This window comes from Rhynchophorus ferrugineus, unplaced genomic scaffold (assembly GCF_030347505.1).
Source record: "Rhynchophorus ferrugineus isolate W39M unplaced genomic scaffold, kcgeb_rfMv2 rfM3, whole genome shotgun sequence".
Lineage (NCBI taxonomy): Eukaryota > Metazoa > Arthropoda > Insecta > Coleoptera > Curculionidae > Rhynchophorus > Rhynchophorus ferrugineus.
Window position 1 is genome coordinate 9,426,180 of NW_027472582.1, and position 20,643 is coordinate 9,446,822.

Below are 20,643 nucleotides of genomic sequence, written 5' to 3' on the forward strand. Positions count from 1 at the left end.
GACTAATGGGGAATATCCAATAGATGGGAAGATGAGTGCCACATTAATTGATAGGCATATGGAAAATCGAAAAATTGCCTGTGTACATATAATCTTAAAAATAAATAAATATAAATATAATCTATAACAATAAATATAAATTTACAATGTAAATTTATCGACAAAATATAAATATAATATAAAAATAAATATATTTATAAAATATATATATTATATACATGTATATAAAACCATAAGCAAACCACTTTGGTGCATTGCAAACCAAAATTATCTCTTCCATCTCTCCGTTAGTACTTTTAATATTTTATCCGTTTTTTTAAACATTTGACAAAAATTGTGTTATATTATCGACGTGGCAAAATCGCTGAATAAAATAGGACATAGCTCAAAGACCTACTGACAGCATAATAAAACAATTTTGTTAGAGTCTGGGGCACGAGATATTGTCTTGCCTCTATCAAATCAGTCTCAATTTTTGGGTTTACTGATTTATTCATAATTATATGTAAACAAAAATCAAACTTAAGTTCTTTTTTAAAAAGTTTTACTAAATAACCTGAGATATACACTACGGTACAACGTAAAACTTTGTTTGCTCTTATAGGAACATCTAGACTGAAGTTATAGACTCACGTAGTTAACAGTAAGAATGAGCAGAAAGGGGGATACTGGCTGAATGAATACAAACTTTACCATTACCCTCTGGAATTTGGTCAAATGTCGATGATACTTGCTTCGAACACCCTGGTTGTGGGCCTGGAACGATGGAAATAGGTACTCGAAATATAGTAAGACAGTTTAGAAATTAATGGTAACAATTATGAATAGAAATGTGATTGACTCCTACAATTTACCTTCTCTATAATTTTGATTTTGATCCACTTCCATTTGTACACATTTTGGGCTCGTGGTATTATTTTCACCATCACGAAATTGTTCGTTGTTACCGACTTGTATATACTAATAAAATAAAATAATAATTTAATGTATAAACGTTATAAAAAGCTAACCACAGTGTTCTCTATATAAGGCACATTGAAAATGACGTGCAAAATAAACAAACCATAGAACGAAATGAACCAATCACAAACCGGCGCATAGCGAATAAAAGAAGTAATATGTTAAAGGTAGCAACATCTAAATGTTGGAGGTCGCGAAGCATTTCGCCAAAATTTCCTATGAAGTTAAATCTCTATTTCTCTATGACTATAACTCTGAGTTGATCACTTACTGAAGTGAAATAATAAATAATAAACATAAAGAACACCTAATGTTCATAGGGAAGATTGTTGAACCGCTAGGAATAATGGACATTAAAAAAATGTCTTGTTCATGGAAACATATAAACACCAGACCAGTTTATATTGCTCCCCATGTCCATAGATGGTACAACTCTCCCACCCCCGTCGTTAGCGCAAAGTGAAAAACTTTTTTCCAAGCGTGGCACAATCGAATTTTAAGCGGAGCTCCGAAATTAAACGGGATCACCTTTTTAATTTGTAATTCGGTTCGTTTTAAATCGGATTCCGTAACGGGGCCATTTAAAAAAATGTCACGGCGATCCCGAGGGAACGTCCTCCCGACACATTCGCAGATGGAAAGGGCGAGAGGGGAGGAAAACGGAAAGGAGATAAATAACAGTACGTCGATAAAACGGTTTTTGATTTCCTGACGGTGATAATGCTGTTTCAGTCAAATGTAATTAGAATACTTGGTTAGACTTATATAGTCTATCCAAAGAAATTTTTAACATACGTCATCAAAAATTGTGACGTCACCAACCAGCACACCAATCAACTCCGGGTTTTGCTTCAGTTTGGCTTCGAGATACAAAAAAATTCTAATGTAAATAAAACAATTAAACAAAAATACTGTTATCAAATATAATTTGATAACGGAAAGGTCAACAATACATATTCAGGGTCACAAATTGATTGCGGCTTTAATAGGGTATTTCGAAAAGGAACGAGATGACGGAGGGCCCTTTTTGTCGGTAAATTCCGTTAGAGAGGTAATTATTGATGATGTTAAATAATATAAGTCCTTAGAATTTTATTGAAAATGTTTTTTAGCGGGTTGCTGGCGTGCTAAATATTACTGTGGGTACTGTGAATAACATCGCTTACAAAATGAAGAATAATGCGTTGGATTCACCCAAGAAAACCCGTCAAAGTGGGTGACGAATCTTAACGAATTTGATATTGGCTCTATTCGAGACCAAGTATGCGAAATGTGTAAGAACAGTAAGTACATAAACTATTTTATCGATATAAACATAATTTAATAAAATCATTTTAGAGAAAATTGTGTCCCTGGAAAGTATACATAAAAGAATTAGGGACGTGTAGTTTTTTGAGGGATGCAAAACATCATTTCATACACTTTTACAAGGCATAGGGTTTAAATTGTGTAACGTTAATCCTCGGGGAGGTTTAATGGGATTTCCAGAAATTATCTTAAAAAGAATTCAATTAAAGGCATAAAATAACATAAGAAACTTGAATGTTTTAAAATGGTTCATTGTGGCAAGATGGCCGACAGTAACAAAAAAAGTGTAAAGACAAAAATTGATAGCATTCACTTGGGTTTTGTTGGTCATTATATTTGTTAATAGTTAATTGCAGATATATTGCTGGTTGAGAATGATAAATAAAATACAATAAAATACATAAAAAACTGTTTGGATATGTGGAAGGAAGCATTGTCAACCATAACGCCTTCGATTTGGATCATCTCGTAAGACATGAGATATGTTAAATGCATTAGACAGAATTCAGTGATTAATTTTATCAAAAATGGTGTACACAGGTAGTAGCAGAAGAAATAGAAATACAGTGGTACTAAGATGACGTCAAGTAAACACACCATCGAAGGAAAGAAGAGTTCTAGGGACGTTTGTAGTTGTATCCCCTGGAGGCCTAATTAACCTAATTAACAATTATTCATTCATAACAATTATCCACCTAATTAGCAATTATATATCTAAGTAATATATTTCATTACAGAGCATATTTAGCTTCTAAGCTTAGTTTTTGCGTTTTTCGGAACAGTGTTTCCTTATAAAGACATTTTGATATCACTGTATATCTCCTTAGTTTGTTCTGTTAATGCATGTATACATCTTTCTTTATAAACTTATTAATCACTCCATTTTCGTTAATTAATCCTGATGCATTTTAACGAAATGCTCCTGTCTGCCTGAACAATTAGGCACATGTCTGTGCACATACATCTTTTATACTCTACAATAACATTTCTTTCAGTGATTATATATTAATTATATACTCACCTTTAGTTCTTTCCACTCTTATTTACCCTGTCTTAGAAATTGGCAGCATGGGATCGTATCATATTCAGAAAGTTTCATTTAAAAGAGTAATTAAGTTGTTAATTTCCAATCTACTATCCCAAAACCCAAACCAAACTATTTATAAATATTTTGATAATGAATTGTTATTCCAACGTTTACAACAAGCAAAGCATTATAATAACGTTTGCTGGTTTATAACTTTTAGTTATTTATTTTGAATAATTTTGCATGCGTTTGACAACCGACAACCGACAACCGGACGACTTGGCAGGCTAGTTCGGTTACACCTTCGAACTTATCAGACAACATTGTGTCCCTTTTTAACTAGAATTAAATAAAAAGGAAAATATTGTCTAGTTTTAAGATAAGTTTACAAATTGCAACATTAAGCATCTTGATGACGTTTGTTCAGATCTTCTTAGGATAGTTTATAAGTTAAAAAGTACGGAACATTTATTATATCGCTTTCAAACAGTTGACTTATTCTCGAAATGTCTTCAAAAGGATTATCGATTGAAAACGAATACCTCCAACTTATAATTTGAGTGTTTGAAAGAGAAAGAAGTTGGTCGAAGTCGGTGAATACGGTGGTTGTACTATGATGTTCATTGAGTTTTTAACCAGAAGTTTTTTCACAATTATAGTTTTTTTTCTGCCCTTTTCCGCGAATTTGATCTTAAGTCACCAATTTCCTTATTTTAACTCTGTTAATTTGACTTAAAGACGTTCAGAATGGCCGAGTGGACAAATGAAAATCTTTTACCACACTCTGACCGTTTCTGAATACACTCTGAACTGATCGAAACCGTGTTCGAACGGAACAATGTTAAAATTAAAAAACGCAATGTGATTACACTACAAGAAGATTTGTAGTGCAAGGCATAAAATATACTTACTATAGTAACATCAATTTTCTTTATCAATTATTCAAGTCATCATACGGTACCTAGGAGTTAGTCTAGTCTAGAATTGTAGAACTGAAATTTAATTTTAATTCTTTTTTTTAAAGTTTAACCGTTTTAAAAACTTAAATTGCGTTATTTTAGTTACGAAGTGATAAATACGTTAAGTTAATTTGTTTTCAATATAATAAAATAAAAAAACCTAAATGGATTCTATTATTGAACACATAAAAGAAATGTGGGGTACACTAAGCCTATTTGTATTATATTATACCACCTACCGGGTCTACTTCTGACCATAAACCATTCTTAAAGCAACTTAAACACACAAAACTATCAAAGGCGGTCCAACCCTTTACTTCTAAAGGTACAATTACCGACAAACAGAATTATATACACAAAAATAGTAATCAAATTAAACAGTTAAACATAAATTATGCTCAAATAGAGTAATTAAGTTAAATAATATTGCGAACTTTTAAAAGAAACAGCTTGTATACTAATCGAATTTATAGGGGTATAATAAGTTCTATGTTGTTTTATTGCTGCAGATTACATATATCTACCACCACGGTGCTCTTGTCGCTTCAGTTACATATTGTAACCACCAAGCTCGAATCTACTACAGAACTGATATATATATATATATATATATATATATATATATATATATATATATATATATATATATATATATATATATACATTAAGATATTGAATCAATATCTTGGCCTAAGGCTAACCAAGATATATTTTTTCTTTTATTTATCGCATAATCATAAGCGTAATCGAGTCAGAAATATTCATTCTTCAATAAGAACTTTTAAAAAAGGAAACAGAGTGCTCTGTTTGTTTACTTTTAATTATATTACACCACCTACCGGGTCTAATTGTGACCATAAACCATTTATAAAGAAACATAAAGACACGCAAAATATTAAAGTGAGTCCAACCCCTTTACTTCTAAAGGTGCAATTACCTGCAATTATAATTATATACCCAAAAATAGTAATTAAATTAAACAGTAGAACATAAAATGTACTGAAATAAAGCAATTAAGTTAAAAAATATTGCAAAGTTCTAAAAGAAATAGCTTGTATACTATTAGGGTTTATAGGGGTATAATAAGTTCAATATTATTTTATTACTGTAGGTTTCAGTATATCTAGTACCACAGTGGTTTTGTCGTTTCAGTTACAGATCGCAAGCAACAAGCTTGAAACTACGAGAGAACTATACTTAATTGGATATTTTATTTTAAAACATTCAAATTTAAGTTAGTGTATTCGTGTACTTGGTTGAGTATCACAGGTAAATAGAACAGCAGTGTATTTATATTTGTGATTGTATAACACATTTTTCATGTGCGGGTTCTTTTAGGTTGTAATTCTACTAGAAGCGAAAGAGTATCATAGTGACTTTTTCTCGAGGTTACAGACATTAAAACACAGATAAATCCACATAGGTAATATATCAGTTTTGTGTGTACTTTATATTCAGCCCCGTTCGAATATTTAAAGTCAATATTAAGTATTTTTTTAAGCACGCGTGATTTCAGGTTCTTTTAGTATGTCCCGGTTACGATCATTTACGTTAGAGGAGGTCAAATACTTAGAATCTCTGATAGAACCTATTAAAAATATAATTGACGCGACGAGAACAGATGTTGAAATGGCTGCGAAAAAGAAACAGTGTTGGCTGGAGATAGAAAATAAATTTAATTCATCTACTAACTTACCCAGAACTGTTGCTATGCTCAAGAAGAAGTACGAGAACCTCAAGAGAATAAAAGGACTGACATCTAAACGCAAAAGAGCTAGTTCCAAGGTCCCAGGCAGGAAAACTAACGATTCTAATGAGAATACTGCGAAGGCTTCAGTCAACATCGAAACACCCACTGACGTCCAAACTTCGTCAAGCAGTTTTGCGGATGACAGCGAGGGAGATTACAGTAAGTCTACGTCTATATCTTAAAAATAACTTTATTCAAAATTTCCTTATCCGCTAATAACTCAAGAACGTTTTCATTTGTTTGTTTTTAAAACAATATTGTGCATTCGCTTTGCCTTTATCTTTCGACATTATGTTTAAGTTATTTTTATCATTTGACAATGTAGTTTTTATATATATTATGATTATTCAATTAATTTGCAGCTATAGTAAGTCCGTCGAAAGTGATAAAAGAAGAAATAAATGATGAATCCACAACAATCGACATAGAGGAACTTTTATTAGAGACCAAACCGACTATAGGTAAGCTGAGCGTATCCTGTAAATTTTCACACGTTACTTTTATAAATATTGTTTAGAGGATAGCATAATACCTATTAACTATGAGCCAATTTCAACAAGCATTGAACCAACTACTAGTCAACTGGATTCACATCCAATATATAATGAAAATGCGTTTAATGAGGAAATGATGAAATTATTGAGAGAAAAGCGTAATATGGAAACCGAGTTATTGAAGAAAGAGGCCAATGCTAAACTACATTGCTTGAATATGGAGACTATTCTTCTGAAGATTAAGATAGATGAGTATCGTTTGAAACAAGATATTGTCGAGATGCAGAAAGAACAGATTATGAAGAATTTGAAGTAATATTATAATACTAAGACTTTTAATTAAATTTTGAGAGCTCTTCTGTTTCTCTAAGTCACCATTTGCGTTTTTTCGGTAACATTGTCTTTCTATATTGTATGTCCCGTTAGTTAACTTTATCTTATTCCATATTTCATAAATTACTATTTTCTCGGATGTTTTTTTGTTAAATATATTTACAATATTTCCATACAATAACAGATTTATAATAGAAGAATTTTATTAATAGTTTACGTAAAACTTATAATGACTAAATTAAAGTGTAATTTAAAAAAAAGACTATGAAATAAAATATTACCTAATATTGTTGTTGTTTTAATTAGCGTAAAGCTGAACAAGATAGATTACCAAATTTATCAATACCTCAGCGATGGTTAAATTATCCTTTTAAATTTGTGGATTTTGAATTAAAAGGCAAATAATGATCACTAGAGTTAATAAAGCCCAGTAATACAAACTAGTATCAAAATTTTATGAATTATCTAGTTTATTGAGTGAAAAGTTGAAAAACTGTATATAGATAGGTCTACAAATACATATTTCTGACAGAACAAGCAAGGCCTGTACGTGGGAGTTTATTAGCGTTGGGAACTATCGACTGAAAACAGTCGATAGTCAAAAATAGCGACTAAAAATAGCAATTACTATTTTCAGTCAAATGTACGGTTCGACTGTTTTTTTTCCATTCGTGATGTTAGACGAAGATGTAGGAATTCTTGTCTGTATATAATGTGAGATAGGAAAGGACGGAGATAAATGCTTGGAGCAGTTAATTGTAAATTTGTTTATATTCTCTAATGGTAGTATAAGCGAGACAGAACTGTATATATAATAAATCACGTGCTTTACTTTAAAAACTTAAAAAAATTCTAATTTCTATTAACATGTAATAAATAATATAATTTTAAAGGATGTAGGATTACTTTTATACTGAATGTTCTGTGGATTTGTAAAAAAAATGGAATAATAACACCGCAAATATTTTATCGTGTTTTAATATATTAATTGCTATTTTTAAATAACATAGTATAATAAATATAAATAGTACAATACAACTTAAACAAAACCTAAAAACTACAGATGTTCAATAACCATAACTACTAAATAAAATGTAAACCTATACCTGATCATTGAAAAGTCTAATCCATGACGGACCTAAAAGATTGTACAATAACTACCAGACCCTTTTTAAATAAAAGCTTTATTTATTTTTGAACGGAAATATTTTAAAATTACTGTTGAGGAATTGTAGAGCGTAAAAGATTTATGTGTATTTTTATTTCATTATTTTGTTTGGATTGTAATTTTGTTATATGAGAGTCAAAGTGAATCAAAACTCAGTGTTAATGCGCTAATATTGCGACGTTTTGACGTAATCTATTTAGATGAGATCACTGTTTTATTGAACGGAGTATAACTACTGATTTGGTTACTATATTTATCGAATAGAAATTTTTAAAACAATATTACTATTTCTCATGCTGCAAGTATAATGAATATAAGTCTATTATAAATTAATGTCCATAAGGACATTACCTGTGAAATATCACGCGAGATGTTCGCGATAAAACGTCCGTTTTCGATTAAATCGAAACGGTCGAAGCTCGAAACGATTAGATTTTCTATCTGCAGCGAATCCTTTATTGAATTAGTCAGGGGTAGGTCGTAGAAAATGCTATATCATTTCGTCTTTATTGGTGTTGGCTGTTCCAGCAAATTGGTAACGTATACGTTAATGTGCGATTTCGAGTGGCTAATTTCAATTGTTTATTTCATTGTGATCGCCGTTGATAGTGATCGACACGTTGTACAATGAGTTTCGTTGTTTTATTTTTTGATTGAGTAAATTCAAGGTTGGCAATTAATCGAGATATATAATATTATGTAGAGCACTTTCATCTGGGAGTGTGTGTCAATGAGTGCTCCATTCAGTTTATAATGTTCATATTCGCTAACAATGGTACGAAACCGATAATACTGATTATAAATCATACTGTGTGAGTCAATGTTTCTACCATAAAAATTACGTGTTTGAAGTTCCTTATTCCATTGTTAAAAACATCGTTTATTGATATGGTTATCTAACACCAAAATTTCCTTCGTAATAGTGTGAATACTATTTACGCTTAAAAGTGCTATTATTTCAGAATAGTGTTTCCTTCCATACCATATTTACATTTAGGCACATTTAGTGATTTTAAAAGGGATTTATGAAAACATCAAACCAATTTTAAACTTAATCAAACACAAAGAATAAAACAGGAAACTTTTGGGCTGAGTTAAAAGTTGTTGTTATATTATTTGGAGTATAGGGAGGCTTCACGAAATATTGTTGTTTTCTCTGTATTTGTGGGACAGTAGACAAAAACCATGATGATATAGATTGGCCAAAAAAACTGTCTTTGTTTGTGGTTAATAAAATATTAAATATGAACCTCTTATTTGGACAAGAAAATGTGATTCTTCCGCTCTTACATATAAAACGTGGTCTAATGAAACATTTTGTCGGGACCATGGATAAAAATTGTAAAAGAATTTTGAATTTGAAAATCGTTTTTTAAAATTAGTGATGCTAAATTAAAAAAAGGTATATTTGTTGGTCCTCAAATAAGAAAACGTAAAAATATCATGAACAAAAAATTGAACCGGCTTCAAAATAGAAATAAAGAGCACATTAACACCAAAAAATAATCAAACTTAGATTTTTAATACAAAAAAAAAACATTTTAATACAAAAAATGAACATAATAATCGTTGTAGTAACTATATAAAAATAAACAAAAATCTTATTTACCCTATCTACTATACATATTTTATATTATGCTATATACACACAATTTAGCCTAATACCTACCTAAACCTATTTATCTATTTACAATATTACTAACATAAAATGAGCTATAGAGTCGTTTCATTGAATAGGAGAAATATATGACTTTAAAGCCATTTATTATGAATTCGGCTGTATATATATTTTTTAATGTATGTTCACCCACTTCTCCGTCAAGAGTGGACCGATTTTCAAAATTCTTTTTTATTCGAAAGGGTAAAGGAAAAAGAAGGGAAATCGAGAGGAAAGGTTAAATTTCAAAGGTACGTAGACATTTTTTACATATTTTTTATTTAAAATAATCAGATATTTGGGTATAATTTTACAGCTGAGCTGATGCGGCGGAACATTTTTATTTGCAATAAAAAGTTTTAAGCACTAACTAGAGTATATAACTAGACCTCGTAGAGAAATATTAGACAACGGCTTCTATGGTGTAAACGTTAAAACGTTTAGCTTCCAAACGGAGGTCGCGGGTTCGATTCCCGGCGCGGAGAATAATTTATTGTTGTTCTAGTTTACTTAGTTAACATTTGTTAAATTACCTAGGTTATATAGTGGTTCCTTGGGCCACAACAATGATTGAAAATAAGGAACGGAAATAAGGAATTCATCCTTATTTTCAATCATTGTTTCTTTATTCCTTTTTTCCCTTATACGGGCTTTATCATTACTTGGTCTACCTACCCATTATAATATTAAATAAAATAACTACGTAATTTATTGAGTAAATATCTAACACTAAAAAGAGAAAAATAAAATATTTTATAAGTAAACAACTGAACCGACAAATATAAATAAGGAAGTCACTAAAAATTAAAAAATAATCAAACTTGGATTTTCAACACAGAATAAAACATTTTAAAATAAAATATGTACATAATAATCGTTGTAATAACTAAATGAAAATAAATTATTTAACCTATCTACTATAAGTATTTTATATTCTACTATATGCACACAATTTAGCTTAATACCTAGATAAACCTATTTATCTATTTACAATATTATTTTAATTACTACTAACTGGAGAACTGTAAAGTCGGTACCGAGCCCAAACAATACAAAAATAAGAATTTAATTTTGTAATATATATAAAAAATTAAATTACCATTAAGATAAAACCAAATTAATATAGCTGTTTGGGTTGTGCACCGATTTCAGTGTGATCAGTCGGTAGTAGTTAAAGTAATATTGTTAATAGATAAATAGGTTTAGGTAGGTATTAAGATAAATTGTGTGTATGAAGGAGAATATAAAATACGTGTAGTACATATGTTAAATAGATTATTATGTAATTACAGTTTATATTAAAATGTTTTTTTTGTTTTGTTTTGTGTTAAAAATCTAAATTAGATAATTTTTTAATTTTTACTGATTTTTTTATTAATTTTTTGAAGTCGGTTCAATTTCTTGTTAAAAATATTTTATCAAAATATGCAAATATTTTCGTAACATCAATCTTTTCTCGATAATTTGTCAGTGCTTTTTATCAGTAATAAACCTAAACTACACCTAAAAGACTGTTGATCTTCAGACAAAGATAAAGATAGACATACATTTTGTTTTATCAGAGTTTGCAGCCGGTTATTTTATGTTAATACAATATCGGAAAACAATTAGGAACAAAGGAAACTTTGAAATAACGTAGCGGATTCACGAGCACTCTTCCCGCTTGGTTTATTCTTTAGCATGTTCAAAGAACTCCGTCGAGTCGCGCGAACTTTTTGTCGGAAAGTTTCCCGAAGATTTTTCATGCAAAGTTAATTCCGAACTTTCGCCAACGAAATTATTCCGAGGATTTTTCGAATTTTAATTTTATAAATCAGTTATCCCGGTTATTTGCGTCGTTGAAATTATCGTTCCTGTTTAGGAATAACCGCGGTATATTTAACTTCTGACGCTCGTTGTTACGATTCATAAAATACTGGAGGTTGGACCGTAGTAAATGGTCCTCTTTAGCAAAAATTAAAGTGTATCCTTCAAAATATAGTTCTCCTCTGCATAACTGTCTTCAAACCTAAAATTTTTGTTCGGTCATCGAATTATCTAGATAGATCTATTTGGAAATAGCTGAACCAAGTTCAACATGCTAAATCAAACTTCTAATTTTTGGCTTATAAATTAATTTTAAAAGGTTTCCAGCAATGTTGTTCTCAATTAAATGGCATCGAGCATATCTGTAACCAACATGTTGAAGCTTCTCTGATAGAGTGAACCACATTTTTTCAGTGCGTTGAAAATGTCCGAACTTGTACCAGAGATGTTGTGTGAAGCTTACGTCAAACATGCTTCATCGGTTTCAACAAGTGAATAATTAGTCTTAACAGTGAAAATGTTGACACCGAATATGACAATAGTTCTGACAAGCCAAAAACATTTGAAAGCGAGCATAAGTTTTGATTGGCTAGAACTGTACATGCGCACTTGATCTAATTTGAGAGTTTTCAAAAATACGCATCCTTTTCTATATACGCCTTGTTGTTTACCACAGTTGTGGTTAGAAGTCATTTTTAGGTAAATTTTGTATTTACATTTTGTTGAGGTAATATAATTATTTCATAGGCAAAATTAGCGATAGATAATGCGGAAATAAGTGTATAAGATATGAATTATTAGTAAAATATTATCATTTTATAACACTAATTTTGTAGATTGTTATGGAACAAAGGATATAGTTTTATGTTAAATAATATGTAAACAGAACTTATTTTAAGATTGTAGTAATGGTTAGAATGAAATATGGTCATGTTTGTATACCTTTTCTGTCTATTTGTTATTATACTTATATTTTTCTGACTTTACAGGTATTTTAACTTTAACTGTATGTTTTACCAGATGATTAGCAAAAGGTTAACGATCAAAATGACCCATACATGATTGGTCAGTATTTGACATTTATATAAATAAATTCGTTTTGAAAAACACGAAAAAGGAAACGAGATTGTATTTTCCAGAATGTCGAGCTTGTTTTGGAATATTCTTATATGTTGAATACACGAAACGTAATATCTCCGGCAACTGATGCAACCAGACGAGATTAACTCTGTCAGAATATAACATGACTGTAACTCGACGTGCGTTACGTATACCATCGACGAATAATTGCCTGTTATTGCTCTAATTTCATTTGTACATAATGAAATAGGAGAGAGAATGCCGAGAGAGGGAATAGCGTTTTAGAGAGATCGGGTCGAGATTGAAAGTTATGTCGCCCGGTTGTTATTTAATAAAGCGGGACGCTTAACATCCTTCAGAAATTAAAGGACATACGTAATTAAATTGCTACAATATTTTGATAAGCAAATATTCGATGTGAAATATTTGCTATTGCTGAAATTAGATTTCGTCCCGTCTGATTTACATATTTTCGCTATTAAATTACAGTGCTCTTTTAATTACATCGCATTTATTTCATTAATTTTATTTTGGACCCGTCTAAAAGCAGTTTCTAGTTTTTCATTAAATTTACTGTTCTGCGAGTAATTATTATTTGACATGAATTATTATTAGTTAGCGTTTTTTAGTAAAAAGTAATTTATTTGAAGAGAAATCTAAAAAAAATGCCTGTTAACTTTCTTCTGTTGACTTCTCTGTTAGCCAGTAATTTTCTTTTGAATAAGAGGCGAATCCTATTTCGCAAAAATTTCAACCTTTAAAGGCAATCTTTTTTATAACATTAAAAAATGTATTTATTTCATTATTACTAGTTGTTGATGTCTAACCTACAATTTGTATTACATTAACTTTAATCTGGGTATATATCTAGGAGGATCCATCAGCCCTATCTTAGTCTCTGGTATAATACTGTTAATGTGTTACCATTACTATTGTTCTATTAAATGCACCTCACTACATTACACAACACAATATCAAATGTTTTGATTCTTTTGAGACTATGTCTTGTTCTAATGTTATCCAAGAGTTATATTACTTCGATATTGATATGGGAATGGAGTCTGTCCCCATGTCTCCTTGAAATTATCGTTATTTTCTGGGTGACACTGGGTATCTCAATGTAAGTTATCAATCCTGTGGTACCTCGGTGTACATACAATACCTTCCAGGACTTTGTTAGGGAAAACTTGTATTGTATTTATATTTGTTTTCGCGGAATATCCCCATAATTGTATTCCATATGTCCATATAGGGGTATCAATATTTATTTATCTAATATCATTTTATTACTTACTGATAATTGGGATTTTCTTCCAGTTAAAGAATGCAGTTTTCTATATTTTAAGTTCAATTCTTTTCTCTTTTGTTTTTACATGTTCTTTCCAGCGATGTTTTGCGGTCAATTGGTGGTTGATTATACATGTACTGTACATGAACAGATTAACTTTCGTTTATTGTCAGTTGCCTGTTGTAATTTTCGTTTGGCTTCTTCACTATTGTCTCCGACAGCTATAATCGCAGTATCATCAGCAAATGTAGCCATCGTGATATTTTCCATTTTTCGTATATCACATGTGTAAAGTAGGTAAATTCACTAATACTCTTCCTTGTGTACTAGTAACACTTACAGGGAATCGGTAAAATAAGGTGAGCACCATACAATATATATATATATATATATATATATATATATATATATATATATATATATATATATATATATATATATATATATATATAGCACGTCTTGTAGCATGTTGGTATCACTTCTTCCGTGCAAATAATGGTATGCGTATATATTGCTCAGTTTATATGAAAAGTCTTGTAGGTCATATCTCAGTGTATTATACGCTTTGTCCTCAACAGTTAAAACAAGCTATTGGTGAAATGTAAGACTTTTCAGACTTTCAAAGGGGACAACTGGCTGACGTCCGGTTAGTTGGAGTGTTGTGAGGAAAACAACTAAACTAATTAACGTTTAACAAGCGACAGATTACATTGTTTATTCACAGATTACCTAAAACAAGGTAAAACATCATCGGCGAAAAGGAATAGTGGACGAAACCACGAAAAAGTTAAATAACAGAGACCGACGAACCTTCCGCAAGTGACAGCAGAACTTAAAACTCAACACTTCGACAAAAACAGTATGGCGGTAGTTTTACAGAGCTATCATAGGGTAACTATATAACAAGGATAAGCTGCTAGTAATGTAACAATCATAAACCTGGACACCGATGATTGGGAAAATGTGGTATGGTGTAATAAATTATCGTTTACATTGTTTCTTATAAAAGTCCGTTTTTGTCTTTGGAGAACTCTAAAGGAAGCCTTTGATTCGGACTGCCTGTTTCCTATAGGCAAGCATGGGACAAAATTTGTTACGATTTGGGTGACAATATCATGGTATTTAGATGGGATATTCGCTCAGATTGCATGCTGGAATACTACAAATGAATAATTCGACATTTTAAAGTTTTTATTATATCTAGCATATAGCTACCAAAATTGAAAAAAAAATGTGGTTTAAAATCATATAACAGAATGAAATTAATAATTCAGTATGGGATTATTATATAACAAGATTCTACAATAGGATTTCTTCAAAACAAGTACGCTTATGAAACTAAGAATATTGGCAATTTTTAACAATAACAATAATACAATTTTTATAACAAAATATCAAGCACAGTCTGCTGCAAGCTTAACTTATTTAGGTTAACTGTTACGGATGAGAATTTGAAATTACTACATTATATATAGACAGAATTTTGTTAAATTGTAAAGTTAATAAACATTTATGGTAACAAATATATATATATATATATATATATATATATATATATAACTGAAAATAACTTACCTCTCGGTTTTCCCCTTAATAAGTATATATATATATATATATATATATATATATATATATACTTCCATCTGATATAAAGTAATAAAGAGGACATGTTTTTTATGTTTTATTTTTTCTTTTTATCTTAGTTCATCTATAATTAAAGACATTACCACACAACATATTAATTAAAAGCAAATCATATCGTTTGAGAAAAAAATGGGATGTTTGGTTTCTCTTATAATTCTATTTATGTATTTCCGTAATTCCTATCAGAAACAGACGTGATATATATATTTTTCATCCGCAAGGAAACGAATATGTATTAATTAAGGCTCAAAAGCGCGGACGTGTATCTTTTGAAGTTAGCCAGCAAAAAGCCGGCGATTAATTATCGCGAAGTACCTACGTAATTAGTAAGATAATGTAACTAATATTCAGCAAAGTGTTCAGCAAACAAAGTTCAGCTTACCGTACGTATATTGAGGTATGAAATGCCGCAGGGTTATCCTGTTCGCAGAATCTGGGAAGAGATCCCTGCAGAATAGCCAGCCTGACTGCCAGCAGTACACCGGTCTGAAACAAAGGGCGCGACATTGTATAATTAAAATACGAGGCCTTTTCGTAAAGTGTTCTATTAAAGTTTAATTGAATGGCTCGCTTAAAATGCCGTGCAGGATGGACGCAGCCGCACCGTCAACTTCATTAGTATCGACCAGATCAGAGCGAGCGCTCATTTATTTCATTAACGGATACAAACGTTAACATTTGATCACACTTGAATTTAAACAATGCACATTATGTATGTAAATGCCAAACATTATTAAGTAAAAATAAATAACTAATTTAATTTAGCAAATCAGTGCATTACTCAATAAGTTTCTGATATGGTGTGATGTTCCCTGACACTCAGGGGACGGACAAAATTATATGAACACCTGATATGTAGTCTATTCAAAGTTTTTTTTAATAATACGCCATAGAACAAAGACAACAAAAATTGATGGAAAAAGTTAAAAGTTACAATAGCATTCGATTGGGTTTTGTTGGTATTATTTTTATTCGTTCGTTAAGTTCGAGAAGGATATTCCATCAAAAACTGTTTGGATATGTGGAAGGAAGCATTGTCAACCATAACACCTTCGGTTTGGATGAACTCGGTAAGACATACAGAATTAATGGATAAATGGTGGAATCGTGCATATGTTTTAGACAGATTAGAAATAAACACTTTAGTGAGAGAATTGGACAGTGAGTCGGAAAGTGAAAGTGACTGAAAGAAATTTTCAGGATTTGTGATAATGCTGTGCAATGCTGGAAATTCCTGAGACAGAGTGATGAGAGTGGAAGCAACTAAAGGTATGCACATAATTAATTGAATATAACTGTAGAAAATGATACTGTAGAGCGTAAAAAATTTGTGTGCACAGATATGATTGTAATTAATCAAAATTAAACATGAGCATTAGGGTAGAACGTATGAGGAGAGAATGAATACTAACTATTTTGTAGATATGGTAAATGTATTAGACAGAATACAGTGATTAATTTTATCAACAGTGGTGTATACAGGTAGTAGCGGAAGAAATATAATATACAGTGATACCAAGATGACTTGACAAGTAAACACACCATCGAAGGAAACAATAACTAAACGTAAAAAGGTAAATATTCTCTCGAATGAAAGTAAAATACGTCTCTCAGATATACAATTAGTAATTAGGTGGATTAGGCCTCCAAGGGGATACTACTACATAAAAAACACGTCTAGAAACTCTACCTCATGGGTGGTGTGGAAAAGAGTTGTAAATAAAACAAATCTAACCTACAAACTATTATACCTGTGTTCTTAATTGTAGTCTTAAGTCCTTCGATAATATATGTATTAGATGTACTGTAATGTTAGAATAAATTATATTTCATAACATTTTTGTTCAATTATTTTATTTAGCTTAGAATATTGTTGTATGTCAAAGCCAAACTAAACTAAATTTCAGAGTTGATGCGGCAACATTGCAATGTTTCGACGTCACAAATATCCATTAGGTATTACTAAAAAAACTTTAAATAGATTATATACACAAATGAATTGAATAGGTTTCAAGGAAATTTTGTCCCGTACTTGTTCAATTTCTTCAGTGATGGTGGATATGGAAATCTACTCCTCACTCTCTACTCTAAACTTAACTCCTAATATTTCGATTTGGATCACCAGAGTTCAGGTGATTATGACGGCTAGGGAGGATGTTTGATGATATTTTGATGCCCCTCAAACCAAGATTGAACTCCTTTCTCTGTGTGTGTGGGAGCATTTGATAATGCATAATCAATTTTTAATATGGCGTTGTTTGGCAGCAATATTCTAGTCCTAGTAAGGACACAATCGTTGAGGATGTCGAGATATTCACTCGCAGTAGTCGGGCCAGTGATCTGAATGTTTCCTCCCAAATCATAACGGAACATTTCCCATGCTTGACTCCAGGAAGCAGGTCAGGATCGTAGGCTCCTTTTGGGATTCTCCATACATAAATCTAACTTTTTATAATGTGTGTAGATCTCAGGTCAGGTAGGTCAGTTAATGTTAGGTTTTGTCTACTATTCCTCTTCGCCGATGATGTTTTATTATGCTTTGTGTATTCTGTTGTTACCATGGATGTCGTCGCGTGTGAAATGTTAAACAATTCAGACATTTTTCGTCACAGACTGCCCTCTAACTGAGCACCTAACGATCTGTTCTCTTTTGAAGTTCGAGACATCACACAATTCAGTGATCTTTTATTTTAACCGTCGCATAATAAATTGAACAATAATACACTGAAGTAACAGGTAAATTGAAAAGTCCTCGGCCGGACACATAGCACGACACATTAAATCGATAGGTTTTTTTAATTAGTCCTAACCTTCAAAAGATGCCTGTATAAATTGGACAGCCGTCGGACAGAAGACGGTGAACGTAGGGGACGCCCAAAAGTGGTTGTTACTGACGAAAATGTTTAAAAAATCCACTAAATAATTTTGAATGACCGTAAATTGAAATTGAATTAAATAACAGACACTCTAAAGATATCAACTGAACGTGTACACGAATCATTCACGAATATTTGGGTATGAGAAAGCTCTGTGAAAAGTGGGTGCCGCGCGAGTTCACTTTTAACCAAAATCAACGACGAGTTAATGATTCGGAGCAGTGTTTGAAGATGATCAAGCGTAATAAACCCGAGTTTTTGCGTCGATATGTGACAAGGGATGAAACACGGCTCCATCATTTCACTCCCAAGTCCAATCGACAGTCATTCTAGTGGACTACACACGATGAACCCGATCTGGCGTCTGTATTTTGGGATGCGCATGGAAGAATTTTCATTAACTACCTTGAAAATGGAAAGACCATCAACAGCGACTGTTACATAGCATTGTTGGACCGTTTGAAGGACGAAATCGCCGAAAAACGGCCACATTTGAAGAAAAAGAAAGTGCTGCATCGTTGTATCGTGTCAAAAATCCATGAATTGACCTTCGCATTGCTTCCTCATTTTGCAGATCCGGCCCTCAACTGGGAAGAAATTTTCGTCGAATGAAGAGGTGATCGCCGAAACTGGGGCTTATTTTGAAGCAAAGGTCAAATCGTACTACACAAATGGTACTGAAAGGTTGGAGAGTCGCTATAATAAGTGTGTCACCCTTGAAGGGAATTATGTTGAATAAAAAAACTAATTTATCCATAAAAATGTGTTTTACTATGGTATGCCGGGAACTGTTCAATTGACCTGTTATTACCAACAATACTTGGTGTGTAAACTGAGCAATACTTACGCATTGCATTATGTACACATAGGAAGTGTTGCCGACATGTGCAAAAAAGTGTATTACATTGCATGATGTTAATATTATTTTGCCTACCTCCTGTAGATTGTATAACTACGCACACAACTATATGAGTCCTGAATAGTACAAACCTTCAAATGATACGTATCTAAATTTCATGTTATTCCAACAATTAGCTTACAAGTTACGATTGTTTTAATGAAATTACTTTTTAATAGCTTTTGTTTGCTTATTTTTTTCTTCTGTTTTACTGCAATAACGTTCAAAATAATAAATATAATATAAATTAATTTGTTAATTAAACATTATATTGTTTGTTGAAGCTGAACAATAGTTTAAGTATTAGTTGTAACATGCTATATTTATGTGTTGTTAAATTTTATTATTTAAATACTTATGTATCTATCATTTTCAATTAAAAGAACCCAGCACATATATTAACTAACCATAGCTGTCTAGCAATTTTTGTTTCATATTTTTCTTAAAATCCAGATCTAAGGTTTCAGTCCCAAAGTTAATTAAGGTTTGATGGACGTATTTCCAGCTAGCACCAGGAACCGCGAGGGAAGAGCTTTAGAGCAGAACACAACGTATCTATCTTATTAAATTAGATTCTTATGGTTATTTTTGTTAAATAAATTTAAATAAGCGATAGTACGGAGTATTAATGTGGACAACTATTAAAGAGCTTAACCCAACTGTTAAATTTGATGTTTTCCATTTACTATTATATTTTCGACATTCATTCCTTTTGTTGTTTGATATGAAGAAATCTATCTCAGAAGCCCACACTTTTAGGAACCTATGAATTTTGATCAGCTATATTGACTGGTGAAAATGCTATGCTTCGCACTATTAATCAAAGTAGTGATTCATCTGTTACAGACGCTAATAATGAAATAGCAAAAATTTGCATTTTCGACATGTATTGGTTTGATTGTTTGATTTGAGTAAATACTTTTTAAAACTTGATAGTGATGCTGATCCATCATATTTCAATTGTCGGTTTTGGTTTCAACGATTTGAAAATCTCAATATTAATATCAAGACGAATAATATTGTCATATATACAATGCTTGTTTGGGACTGGAGCATGTTTCGGAATGTCGTAAGTTTGTTCGAATAATTATGTTTAAAATACCTGACAAACCGGCAGAACAAGTTGGATCTTACAGGTTTATTTAACTGCTATTGAATTATAAACTGCTGTTAGAACATATTAAACGACTTATAGAAATAACAGATTTCCAGTTTGGATTTCGAAATCACTATTCGAAATTCAACGAAACAGATAGAGTAACAGCGGTTGTTGAAAAGACACTCGAAGAAAAAAAATACGGCTCTGCAACATTCCTAGACGTTTCACAAGCTTTTGACCGAGTATATCATTTGGGATGAATTTACAAAATGAGCAAATTGTTACGGTGGAATTAC

The 20,643-nt window shown here is 31.4% G+C and overlaps 2 protein-coding genes across 3 annotated transcripts in view; one reads left to right on the plus strand and one right to left on the minus strand.

The window, feature by feature from the left end:
• LOC143192631 (protein O-mannosyl-transferase TMTC1) overlaps positions 1-20,643 on the minus strand; it is a 666,349-nt gene that overhangs the window by 92,515 nt on the left and 553,191 nt on the right. For both annotated transcript variants that reach the window (XM_076398096.1, XM_076398095.1), the window contains exon 6: positions 15,857-15,960. In XM_076398096.1, coding sequence (XP_076254211.1) covers positions 15,857-15,960 — 104 coding nt within the window. The remainder of the gene's footprint in view (positions 1-15,856; positions 15,961-20,643) is intronic.
• On the plus strand, positions 5,595-6,959 carry LOC143192634 (uncharacterized). Its single transcript, XM_076398098.1, has 4 exons — positions 5,595-5,677; positions 5,771-6,163; positions 6,367-6,465; positions 6,522-6,959. Exons 2-4 carry the CDS (start codon positions 5,782-5,784, stop codon positions 6,812-6,814), a joined length of 774 nt encoding a protein of 257 aa, XP_076254213.1. The 5' UTR covers positions 5,595-5,677; positions 5,771-5,781; the 3' UTR covers positions 6,815-6,959.